The sequence below is a fragment of the Salvelinus fontinalis genome, chromosome 29 (genome assembly GCF_029448725.1).
Source record: "Salvelinus fontinalis isolate EN_2023a chromosome 29, ASM2944872v1, whole genome shotgun sequence".
Lineage (NCBI taxonomy): Eukaryota > Metazoa > Chordata > Actinopteri > Salmoniformes > Salmonidae > Salvelinus > Salvelinus fontinalis.
Genome location: NC_074693.1, coordinates 34,017,780 through 34,030,674, shown reverse-complemented (window position 1 = coordinate 34,030,674; position 12,895 = coordinate 34,017,780). Strand labels below are relative to the sequence as shown.

The following is a 12,895-nucleotide window of genomic DNA, read 5'->3' as shown; positions in this document are numbered from 1 at the left end:
CCAGACCCCTCTTTTACGCTGCTGCTACTCTCTGTTTATTAACTATGTTTAGTCACCTTAACTCAACCTACATGTACATATTACCTCAATTACCTCGACTACCGGTACCCCCTGTATATAGCCTCGCTTGTTATTTTACTGCTGCGGTTGAATTATTTGCTACTTTAATTTTCTATTTTCTATTTTTTACTAAAGACTTTCACTGTAAGGTACCTGTTGTATTCGGCGCATGTGACAAATTCAATTTGATTTGATCTGCCATGGAAGGAGCAGGAGATCTTCATGTTTTGTATATTCGGTGTACCAAATGTTGATTAAACACAATTAAAATTATTGCAATATGTACACACACAAAAACTCGCCCAGTCAGCCGAGGTGTGGTACAAGAACAGTCTATAGATACTTGATATAATGTCATTGAGCATTTCACTGTGGTAATGTTAAACACTTAAAGGGAAGTGCTTGGTGTGAGGTGGTGATGGGGAACTAAATGAAGTCCTTTGGTTGGCTGGAATAAGTGTCTGAGTGGTTCATTAGAGTACATTAGTTAGCATTCGCCCGAGAAACTGGTTAAATAGTATGGGGGAAAAAAACAACGGTTGCTAATGATAGCAAGAAGAAGAAAAGATGAAGGTGTTGGTTGAGGCTTTTAGATGATTTCAGCAGTAGACAGGTGGACTTGATGATGTTTAGGTTAAAGTGCTGGTTTGTATATGTTCTGACAGGGTGCTGCAGTGTTCTGCATCATCACCAAGCTCATCGTCACGGAGAAACAATTCCAAGGCTTCTGCCCTGAGGTGAGTCCATTTCAGTCCAGTATACATGTATCATGTACCTACCTGCTCCAGCACGCTATACCATGTTTTTAACAATACAATGTACTCTACTCTGCAAAGCCCCCGCCTTTACCATTAACAAAAGCTGAGGCATTTAATATTGGGTGGTGACAGAGCTTCTGGTCGAAGGGCAATGCTATTAATGCCTGTGTATCTGTTCTTTGTGTGTTCAGAGTGAAGTGAAGTACGAGTGTGAAACAGATGAAGACTGTGACAAGCATTTAGGGAGCTTCCTTGGAAACGGTGAGTTTCAACTCTTTCCTCTTCTTGCTTTCTCCACCATTCCCCTGCTGGGACTCCATTGATTCTCTCTCTGTCTTTCTCTCTCTCTCTCTCTCTCTCTCTCTCTCTCTCTCTCTCTCTCTCTCTCTCTCTCTCTCTCTCTCTCTCTCTCTCTCTCTCTCTCTCTCTCTCTCTCTCTCTCTCTCTCTCTCTTTCTCTCTCTCTCTCTCTCTAGCTCTTTCTCTCTCTAGCTCCCTCTCTTTCTCTCTCTCTCTTGCTCTCTCTCTCGCTCTCTCTCTCCCTCTCTCTCTCACTCTCTCTCTCACTCTCTCTCTCTCTCCCTCAATTCAATTCAATTCAAGGGCTTTATTGGCATGGGAAACATATGTTAACATTGCCAAAGCAAGTGAAGTAGATAATATACAAAAGTGAAATAAACAAAAATGGACAGTGAGTGTAAACATTACACTCACAGAAGTTCCAAACGAATAAAGCCATTACAAATGTCATATTATATATATATATATATATATATATATATATATATATATATATATATATATATATATATGTTGTAACGATGTGCAAATGGTTAAAGTACAAAAGGGAAAATAAATCAACATAAATATGGGTTGTATTTACAATGGTGTTTGTTCTTCACTGGTTGCCCTTTTCTAGTGGCAACAGGTCACAAATCTTGCTGCTCTGATGGTACACTGTGGTATTTCACCCAGTAGATATGGGAGTTTATCAAAATCGCGTTTGTTTTCGAATTCTTTGTGGATCTGTGAAATCTGAGGGAAATATGTGTCTCTAATATGGTCATACATTTGGCAGGAGGTTAGGAAGTACAGTTCAGTTTCCACCTCATTTTGTGGGCAGTGTGCACATAGCCTGTCTTCTCTTGAGAGCCAGGTCTGCCTATGGCGGCATTTCTCAATAGCAAGGCTATGCTCACTGAGTATGTACATAGTCAAAGCTTTCCTTAAGTTTTGTTGTCGGTCACAGTGGTCAGGTATTCTGCCACAGTGTAATCTCTGTTTAGGGCCAAATAGCATTCTAGTTTGCTCTATTTTTTGTTAATTCTTTCCAATTTGTCAAGTAATTATCTTTTGTTTTTTTCATGATTTGGTTGGGTCTAATTGTGTTGCTGTCCTGAGGCTCTGTGGGGTCTGTTTGTGTTTGTGAACAGAGCCCCAGGACCAGCTTGCTTAGGGAACTCTTCTCCAGGTTCATCTTTCTGTAGGTGATGGCTTTGTTATGGAAGGTTTGGGAATCGCTTCCTTTTAGGTGGTTGTATAATTTAACGTCTTTTTTCTGGATTTTGATAATTAGCGGGTATCGGCCTAATTCTGCTCTGCATGCATTATTTGATGTTTTACGTTGTACACAGAGGATATTTTTGCATAATTCGGCATGCAGTCTCAATTTGGTGTTTGTCCCATTTTGTGAATTCTTGGTTGGTGAGCGGACCCCAGACCTCACAACCATAAAGGGCAATGGGTTCTATAACTGATTCAAGTATTTTTAGCCAGATCCTAATTGGTATATCGAATTTTATGTTCCTTTTGATGGCATAGAATGCCCTTCTTGCCTTGTCTCTCAGATCGTTCACAGCTTTGTGGAAGTTACCTGTGGCGCTGATGTTTAGGCCGAGGTATGTATAGTTTTGTGTGTGCTCTAGGGCAACGGTGTCTAGATGGAATTTGTTTTTGTGGTCCTGGCGAATGGACCTTTTTTGGAACACCATTATTTTGGTCTTACTGAGATTTACTGTCAGGGCCCAGTTCTGGCAGAAGATCTAGGTGCTGCTGTAGGCCCTCCTTGGTTGGGGACAGAAGCACCAGTATCAGCAAACAGTAGACACTTGACTTCAGATTCTAGTAGGGTGAGGCCGGGTGTTGCAGACTGTTCTAGTGCCCTCGCCAATTCGTTAATTAACGTGTGCCTATTTTAACCTCACACTTGTTGTTTGTGTACATGGATTTTATAATGTTTTATGTTTTCCCCCAACACCACTTTCCATCAGTTTGTATTGCAGACCCTCATGCCAAATTGAGTCAAAGGCTTTTTTGAAATCAACAAAGCATGAGAAGACTTTACCTTTGTTTTGGTTTGTTTGTTTGTCATTTAGGATGTGCCGGGTGAATACGTGGTCTGTTGTATGATAATTAGGTAAAAAAACAATTTGACATTTGCTCAGTACATTGTTTTCACTGAGGAAAGGTACGAGTCTGCTGTTAATGATAATGCAGAGGATTTTCCCAAGATTGCTGTTGACGCATATCCCACGGTAATTATTGGGGTCAAATTTGTCTCCACTTTCGTGGATTGGGGTGATCAGTCCTTGGTTCCAAATATTGGAGAAGATGCCAGAGCTAAGGATGATGTTAAAGAGTTTTAGTTTAGCCAATTAGGATTTGTTGTCTGTATATTTTATAATTTCATTGAGGATACCATCAACACCACAGGCCTTTTTGGGTTGGAGGATTTTTATTTTGTCCTGAAGTTCATTCAAGGTAATTGGACAATACAATGGGTTCTGGTAGTCTTTAATAGTTGCTTCTAAGATTTGTATTTGATCATGTATATGCTTTTGCTGTTTGTTCTTTGTTATAGAGCCAAAAAGATTGGAGAAGTGGTTTACCCATACATCTCCATTTTGGATCGATAATTCTTCATGTTGTTGTTTGTTTAGTGTTTCTAATTTTCCCAGAATTGGTTAGAGTCTATGGATTCTTCAATTACATTGAGCTGATTTCTGATGTGCTGTTCCTTCTTTTTCCATAGTGTATTTCTGTATTGTTTTAGTGATTCACCATAGTGAAGTCGTAGACTCGGGTTTTATGGGTCTCTATGTTTTTGGTTGGACAGGTTTCTCAATTTATTTCTTAGAGTTTTGCATTCTTCATCAAACCATTTGTCATTGTTGTTCATTTTCTTCAGTTTTCTGTTTGTAATTTTTAGATTTGATTAAAAAATATATATATATATTTCACCTTTATTTAACCAGTTCTCATTTGCAACTGCGACCTGGCCAAGATAAAGCATAGCAATTCGACATATACAACAACACATAGTTACACATGCAATAAACAAAACACAGTCAATAATACAGTAGAATAAAAGAAAACAAAAAGTCTATATACAGTGAGTGCAAATGAGGTAAGATAAGGGAGTTAAGGCAATAAATAGGCCATGGTGGCGAAGTAATTACAATATAGCAATTCAACATTGGAATGACAGATGTGCAGAAGATGAATGTGCAAGTAGAGATACTGGGGTGCAAAGGAGCAAGATAAATTAATATATACAGTATGGGGATGAGGTAGGTAGATAGATGGGCTGTTTACAGATGGGCCATGTACAGGTGCAGTGATCTGTGAGCTGCTCTGACAGCTGGTGCTTAAAGCTAGTGAGGGAGATATGAGTCTCCAGCTTCAGAGATTTTTGCAGTTCGTTCCAGTCATTGGCAGCAGAGAACTGGAAGGAAAGACGACCAAAGGAGGAATTGGCTTTGGGGGTGACCAATGAGATATACCTGCCGGAGCGCGTGCTACGAGTGGGTGCTGCTATGGTGACCAGTGAGCTGAGATAAGGCGGGGCTTTACCTAGCAGAGACTTGTAGATGACCTGTAGCCAGTGGGTTTCGTGACGAGTATGAAGCGAGGGCCAACCAACGAGAGCGTACAGGTCGCAATGGTGGGTAGTGTATGGGGCTTTGGTGACAAAACGGATGGCACTGTGATAGACTGCATCCAGTTTGTTGAGTAGAGTGTTGGAAGCTATTTTATAGATGACATCACCGAAGTCAAGGATCGGTAGGATGGTCAGTTTTACGAACATATGTTTGGCAGCATGAGTGAAGGATGCTTTGTTGCGACATAGGAAGCCAATTCTAGATTTCATTTTGGATTGGAGATGCTTAATGTGAGTCTGGAAGGAGAGTTTACGGTCTAACCAGACACCTAGGTATTTGTAGTTGTCCACGTATTCTAAGAGCCGTCCAGAGTAGTGATGCTGGACGGGCAAGCAGGTGGCAGGTGCGGGCAGTGATCGGTTGAATAGCATGCATTTAGTTTTACTTGCGTTTAAGAGCAGTTGGAGGCCACGGAAGGAGAGTTGTATGGCATTGAAGCTCATCTGGAGGTTAGTTAACACAGTGTCCAAAGAAGGGCAAGAAGTATACAGAACGGTGTCGTCTGCGTAGAGGTGGATCAGAGAATCACCAACAGCAAGAGCAACATCATTGATATATACAGAGAAGAGAGTCGGCCCGATGATTGAACCCTGTGGCACCCCCATAGAGACTGCCAGAGGTCCGGACAACCGGCCCTCCGATTTGACACACTGAACTCTATCAGAGAAGTAGTTGGTAAACCAGGCGAGGCAATCATTTGAGAAACCAAGGCTGTCGAGTCTGCCAATAAGAATGTGGTGATTGACAGAGTCGAAAGCCTTGGCCAGGTCGATGAAGACAGCTGCACAGTAATGTCTCTTAATGATGGCGATTATGATGTCGTTTAGGACCTTGAGCGTGGCTGAGGTGCACCCACGATCAGCTCTGAAACCAGATTGCATAGCGGAGGTACGGTGGGATTCGAAATGGTCGGTAATCTGTTTGTTAACTTAGCTTTCGAAGACCTTAGAAAGACAGGGTAGGATAGATATAGGTCTTGAGCAGTTTGGGTCTAGAATGTCTCCCCTTTGAAGAGGGGGATGACCGCGGCAGCTTTCCAATCTTTGGGAATCTCAGACGATACGAAAGAGAGGTTGAACAGGCTAGTAATAGGGGTTGCAACAATTTTGGTAGATCATTTTAGAAAGAAAGGGTCCAGATTGTCTAGCCCGGCTGATTTGTAGGGGTCCAGATTTTGCAGCTCTTTCAGAACATCAGCTATCTGGATTTGGGTAAAGGAGAAATGGTGGGGGCTTTGGCGGTTGCTGTGGAGGGTGCCGGGCAGTTGACCGGGGTAGGGGTAGCCAGGTGGAAAGCATGGCCAGCTGTAGAGAAATGCTTATTGAAATTCTCTATTATAGTGGATTTATCGGTGGTGACAGTGTTTCTTAACCTCAGTGCAGTGGGCAGCTGGGAGGAGGTGCTCTTATTTTCCAGGGACTACAGTGTCCCAAAACTTTTTTGAGTTAGTACTACAGGATGCAAATTTCTGTTTGAAAAAGCTAGCCTTAGCTTTCCTAACTGCCTGTGTATATTTGTTCCTAACTTTCCTGAAAAGTTGCATATCACGGGGGCTATTCGATGCTAATGCAGAACGCCACAGGATGTTTTGTGCTGGTCAAGGGCAGACAGGTCTGGAGTGAACCAAGGACTATATCTATTCCTAGTTCTACATTTTTTGAATGGGGCATGCTTATTTAAGATGGTGAGGAAGGCACTTTTAAAGAATAGCCAGGCATCATCTACTGACGGGATGAGGTCAATGTCATTCCAGGATACCCCAGCCAGGTCGATTAGAAAGGCCTGCTCGCAGAAGTGTTTTAGGGAGCGTTTGACAGTGATGAGGGGTGGTCGTTTGGTCGCAGACACATTACGGATGCAGGCAATGAGGCAGTGATCGCTGAGATCTTGATTGAAAACAGCCAAGGTGTATTTGGAGGGCGAGTTAGTTAGGATGACATCTATGAGGGTTCCCGTGCTTACGGATTTGGAGTTGTACCTGGTAGGCTCATTGATCATTTGTGTGAGATTGAGGGCATCAAGCTTGGATTGTAGGATGGCCAGGGTGTTAAGCATGTCCCAGTTTAGGTCACCTAGTAGCACGAGCTCAGAAGATAGATGGGGGGCAATCAATTCACATATGGTATCGAGGGCACAGCTTGGGGCAGAGTGTGGTCTATAGCAAGCGGCAACAGTGAGAGACTTGTTTCTGGAAAGGTGAATTTTTAGAAGTAGAAGCTCGAATTGTTTGGGTACAGACCTGAATAGCAAGACAGAACTCAGCAGGCTATCTTTGCAGTAGATTGCAACACCGCCCCCTTTGGCAGTTCTATCTTGGCGGAAAATGTTATAGTTAGTGATGGAGATTTCAGGGTTTTTTGTGGTTTTCCTTAACCAGGATTCAGACACGGCTAAGACATCCGGGTTGGCAGAGTGTGCTAAAGCAGTGAGTAAAACAAACTTAGGCTTCTAATGTTAACATGCATGAAACCAAAGATGTTACGGTTACAGAAGTCAACAAATGAGAGCACCTGGGGAGTGGGAGTGGAGCTAGGCACTGCAGTTCTGGATTAACCTCTACATCACCAGAGGAACAGAGGAGAAGTAGGATAAGGGTACGGCTAAATGCTGTACGAACTGTCCGTCTAGCACGTTCGGAACAGAGAGTAAAAGGAGCAGGTTTCTGGGCACGATAGCATAGATTCAAGGCATAGTGTACAGACAAAGGTAAGGTAGGATGTGAGTACATTGGAGGTAAACCTAGGCATTGAGTAATGATGAGAGGGATATAGTCTCTAGAGACGTTTAAACCAGGTGATGTCATCGCATATGTAGGAGGTGGGACAACATGGTTGGTTAAGGCATATTGAGCAGGGCTAGAGGCTCTACAGTTAAATAAGACAGTAATCACTAACCAGGATAGTAATGGACGAGGCATATTGATATTAGAGAGAGGCATGCGTAGCCAAGTGAACATATGGGTCCAGTGAGTGGTTGGGCTGACTGGGGACACGGCGATTCAGACAGTTAGCAGGCCGATGCTAACACGCTAACAGTTAGTAGGCCGGGACTAAACAAGCTAGCAGTTAGCAGACCGGGTTAGCAAGCAAGCAGTTAGCAGGGGCTAGCAGTTAGCAGACCGGGGCAGGCAAGCTAGCAGTTAGCAGACCGGGGCAGGCAAGCTAGCAGTTAGCAGACCGGGGCTAGAAAGTTAGCCTTTGGAAGACTTCGCGATGGGGGTAAGTCTGTTTTTGCCTCTTTGTGCGGTGATGTCGATAGACCAGTCGTGGAATTAGTAGGGTTCCAAGTAGCTCTAGGTAGCTAGCAGGCCTAGCAGGTTAGCAGAATGGGCCTTCAGCGGGCGTCACGCCTGAGGGGCCTGTTGGAGTCCTCGGGCAGATTATGTCGGTATTCCAGTCGTAGAGGATCGGCGGGGTTCCGTGCCCCGTACCGGCAGTAAAAGGGGTCCGGATATTGTAGCCTTTGGTGGAAGCACAGGAGCCCTGTCCGGGCTAGCTTCAGGCTAATTGGTGCTTGCTCCGGGATGGAAACGCTAGCCAGGAGTGGTCACCTGGGATTGCGGTTAGCTAGTTGCGAAGATCCAGATGAAAATGTTCAGAGTTTGCGGTAGATATCGGGTGATATGGAGAGAAATAGGTCCGTTATGCTCTGGTTTGAGTCACGTTGTTCGAACTGGCGAGAGCTTTCCGAGCTAAAGGTTAGCTGATGACCGCTAGCAATGGTTTGCTAACTGATAGCTGGTAGGTAGTTAGCTGGCTAGCTTCAGTTGAGAGATTCCAGATCCGAAGTAAAATAGAAAGACTTTAGAAAAAAAGCAGATCCATGTCACATTGGGTGAGGCGGGTTGCAGGAGAGTATTTAGAAGTTGAGGTTTTCCGCTTGAGGTTGCTCATCTGTGGGGTTATATAATGAAGTGGTCTGGTCTGACCCACTCGGGGTGGGGAGAGTATGGAAACGGTGAGTTTCAACTCTTTCCTCTTCTTGCATTCTACACCATTCCCCTGCTGGGACTCCATTGATCCTTTCTCTCTCTCTCTCTCTCTCTCTCTCTCTCTCTCTCTCTCTCTCTCTCTCTCTCTCTCTCTCTCTCCTTCTGTCTCTCTCTCTCTCCTTTTGTCTCTCTCTCTCTCTCATGCTTTCTCTCTCTGACTCTCTCTCTCTCTCTCTTTCTCTCTCTCTCTAACTCTGTCTCCTCCACAGGAATAATAACTGGTGCTTGTGTGAATTCCTCTGAAGGAGGCCGCTGTGAGATGGAGGGTTGGTGCCCTGCTGAGAATGACAAAGTCATAATGTAAGACCTCTCTTTCATTTTCTCTTTCTCTCTTTCTCTCTCAGGCTCTGTCTCATAAAGAAAGCTGCTTCATATAGACCATAATATCATGAACATATGACATGTCATGTTTACAACTTGTGCATCCCACCTACCTAAGTCTTTCTTCTCTCTCTCTTTTCTCTCCCTAACCCTTTCCCAGGCAACCAATGATGGAGGTGGAAAACTTCACCATTTTCATCAAGAACAGTATCCGCTTCCCTATGTTCAACGTCACCAGGTGAGTCCCACACACCTCTCATTTCTTGGGCTGTATTGGGGAAGACCTTTATGATGTTGTGCTCGAGTACTTTCAGGAGATCTCACTCCAACTTTCTTGTCAAGGCGGTGCCCTCTCTTTTCTACCGAAGAAGGGGATTTGGCTCTATCACTCAAATGTATACCTTCTCTCTCCCACAGAGGGAACTTCCCGTCATCGCTGAATACAACTTATATCAGGAGCTGTACATATGACCCGGAGCACAACCGGCACTGTCCCATCTTCAAGGTGGGAGATGTGCTGCGCTATACTGGACAGAACTTCTCCACCATTGCTCAGACAGTGAGACTCATCTCCTCCCCTCTTCATCATCATCTACTCTATCTCCATCTCTCTCCCCCGAGGGTCTCCCATCTTTCTTTTCTCTCCTCCCCCTCTCTCTTATATTCTGCTTTCTCAACCTCTCTCTTTCCCACTTCTCCCTCTCCATTTCATATATCTCCAGTCCCACCTGCTTGTCCCTACATTTCCTCTTCCCTCCTCACCTATCTGCCCTTCTCTTCTTTTCCCTCCCTCTGTCGCCCTCTATCAGGGTGGAGAGATTGGGATCAATATTGAATGGGAGTGTAATCTGGATGAGTCCGAAGAAAGATGTCAACCACATTACTCCTTTACGCGACTTGATGCTGTGTTTCAGAAGAACGCCATCTCTCAGGGATACAACTTTAGGTGCTGTAACCCCTTTCAGTTTAGTACTGTTCAAGAGACTCCCCCTCTTTCTTCCTCCTTCTCCCCATCCTCTTTTTTTTCTCCTCTCCATCCTTCTTACCCGCCCTCCTCTCGTTTTATTTCTGTGTTCAATGACACTGTCTCCCCCTCTCTCACCATCCACAGATTTGCCAAATATTACAAAACGGAGAATGGGATGAAGAATCGGACGGACTTCCGCACTCTCCACAAGGCCTACGCCATCCGCTTTGACATCCTGGTCACTGGGCTTGTGAGTGTGGATTAGGGTGTGTGTGCGTGTACCTGTTATCTGTGTATTATACGGGATTCATCTGTCTTTGTCCTTTCAGGCAGGGAAGTTCAACACAGTTCCTACTCTGATCAACCTAGTGGCAGCCTTTACCTCTGTGGGACTGGTAAGGCTTCTGTACTCAGACTGTATGCTTTAAAAGGAGGTTATACAATACGTTTTGAATGTTACCTCCATTAACCCTAGAATCGAGGCAAGTATTTCAGGATTCTTTAGGTCAACTTGTGTAACTGTCTTTATTCTGATATGCTGCAGGGTACGGTCCTCTGTGATATCATCCTCCTGAACTTCCTGAAGGGGGCGGACCAATACAAGGCCAAGAAATTTGAAGAGGTTTTTTTTAATTACACAGATAAAAGCATATTATTTTTGTGTTATACTGTAAGTCATTTGTGTGTGGGAGAGAGGTGAAGAGCATCTCGAGACAGTCTTATTCTCTCTCTCGCTCTCACTCTCTCTCGCTCTCTCTCGCTCTCTCTCGCTCTCTCTTTCTCCCTGGCTTCCTCTCCCTAGGTTTCTGAGTCACAGATACAGATATTACTCTCCCGAGAAAGTTGCAGCCAGCTGTCAATCAAAGCAGAGGAGAAGATTTCAGATGACTCGGGAGCTGTCTCCCTTTACCTGGACCAGCAGCTTTGAGTGACAGTCCACTTCAACCAATCGGCAGAGAGGATCCTCCACCACTTCCTTATTTTATTAGCAGCTGTTGATAAGTCCCATGTTCATGTGAGGGAAGGTAACGATTTAACGTCTGAGGAACTTTTTAAATGTTTAAAAAAAATTATGTTTTAAGATCTTTTGGGGCAAACTATTTCTGAACTCTACTGTAGCTTAAAATAACTTTATAAACAGTTACATCAATATACATAAAAGCTCTGCCCTGGTCCCATTGCTTATGTACATATACTATGTAGTTCATATGTTACATTTACCTGGCCTCATCCCTTTCTTCATCTCTGTCTTGCTCTCATAACCTCCATTTGTGATGTTCTATAATGATAGGGGGGTTTAAATGGGTATGAGAAGAGATGACGTGGTTCTATAATCATCTTGGACCCTCAAAAAAACAACAGTAACCAGTAAATAAATGTGTCGGAATTGACTGAGTCGCGCCTGCTGTATTTTGTGTGTGTCTGTATCTGATTCTATTGCAATACACACCCAATATACACACACACATGCACGCACAAAACACACACATGCAAAACCTGTGCACTCCTCCCACCACAGACCCATCACAGCACTAATAGATCAGCTTAAGTGCATCTTAAAAGGATACTTTGGGATTTTGGCATTTATCTATGTACTTGTGTCAGATGAACTCCTGGATACCATTTTAATGTCTCTGTGTCCAGTATGAAGGAAGTTAGAGGTCATTTTGTGAACCAATGCTAACTAGTGGTAGTGCAATGACTGGAAGTCTAGGTGGACCAGGTGGACAGGGGTGGTCTGCCAGTTACATGGACGACAACCCAACTTGGGAGGGGAGGAGGTTTCAGCGGGTGGAATAGTGGAAAACAATATAAAATATCATGGTACAACTATATGGACACTCAATCATCATGGTACTTTTAATGGTAAGTTTACTAACATATATTATGATAAATAGAATTGAATCCTGTGTCTCATTATGGTAAATGGGGAAATAAGTACAGCTAGTTATAATTGTAATGGCTTAGCAGATAATAAGAAAAGACGATCAGTATTTACCTGGCTAAAAAAGAAGGAATATAATATCTATTGTTTACAGGAAACTCATTCAACAATATTAGATGAAGTTATACTTCTCCCATGGGCAAAGAAACTCAAAAGGGATGACGATATTAATTAACAATAATAATTTGCACAATAATTTGCACAATTTGCACATTCGGATCATAATAAATATCATTATTACTGACCTAAAACAGGGAATTTTTATTCGGATTAAATGTCAGGAATTGTGAAAAACTGAGTTTAAATGTATTTGGCTAAGGTGTATGTAAACTTCTGACTTCAACTGTAATAATTGATTCACTCTACAAGCAATACAAGACTCTATTATTATTGTGGGAGATTATAATATGGTTTTAAATACCTCAATGAGATACAGTGAATTATAAGTGAAAAAATTACTTGTGTCATGCACAAAGTAGATGTCCTAACCGACTTGCCAAAACTATAGTTTGGCTGGGGGCAGTATTGAGTGGCTTGGATGAATAAGGTGCCCAGAGGTGCCCAGAGTAAACGGCCTGCTCCTCAGTCCCAGTTGCTAATATATGCATATTATTAGTATATTTGGATAGAAAACACTCTGAAGTTTCTAAAACTGTTTGAATGACGTCCGTGAGTATAACAGAACTCATATGGCAGGCAGAAAAAAAATCCAACCAGGAAGTGGGAAATCTGAGGTTGGTCGATTTTCAACTCAGTCCCTATTGAAGATACAGTGGGATATTGGTCATGTTGCACTTCCTAAGGCTTCCAATAGATGTCAACCGTCTTTAGAAACTTGTTTGAGGCTTCTACTGTAAAGGGGGGCTGAATGAGAGGGGATTGAGTCAGAGGTCTGGCAGAGTGCCAGGAGCTG

The 12,895-nt window shown here is 43.3% G+C and overlaps 1 protein-coding gene across 2 annotated transcripts in view; it reads left to right on the top strand.

Moving 5' to 3' along the window:
* The window catches only part of LOC129827870 (P2X purinoceptor 3-like), a 13,018-nt gene extending 1,590 nt beyond the window's left edge, over positions 1–11,428 (top strand). Inside the window, exons 3-12 of one of the 2 annotated variants that reach the window (XM_055889116.1) lie at positions 726–797; positions 1,010–1,079; positions 8,959–9,049; positions 9,231–9,308; positions 9,488–9,575; positions 9,880–10,016; positions 10,182–10,287; positions 10,367–10,432; positions 10,582–10,659; positions 10,840–11,428. In XM_055889116.1, the coding sequence (XP_055745091.1) occupies positions 726–797; positions 1,010–1,079; positions 8,959–9,049; positions 9,231–9,308; positions 9,488–9,575; positions 9,880–10,016; positions 10,182–10,287; positions 10,367–10,432; positions 10,582–10,659; positions 10,840–10,965 (912 nt within the window). In that variant the 3' untranslated portion in view covers positions 10,966–11,428. Of the gene's footprint in view, positions 1–725; positions 798–1,009; positions 1,080–8,958; positions 9,050–9,230; positions 9,309–9,487; positions 9,630–9,879; positions 10,017–10,181; positions 10,288–10,366; positions 10,433–10,581; positions 10,660–10,839 lie in introns of both variants that reach the window. The other variant, XM_055889115.1, reaches the window with a different exon arrangement.
* Positions 11,429–12,895: the final 1,467 nt, after the last annotated feature.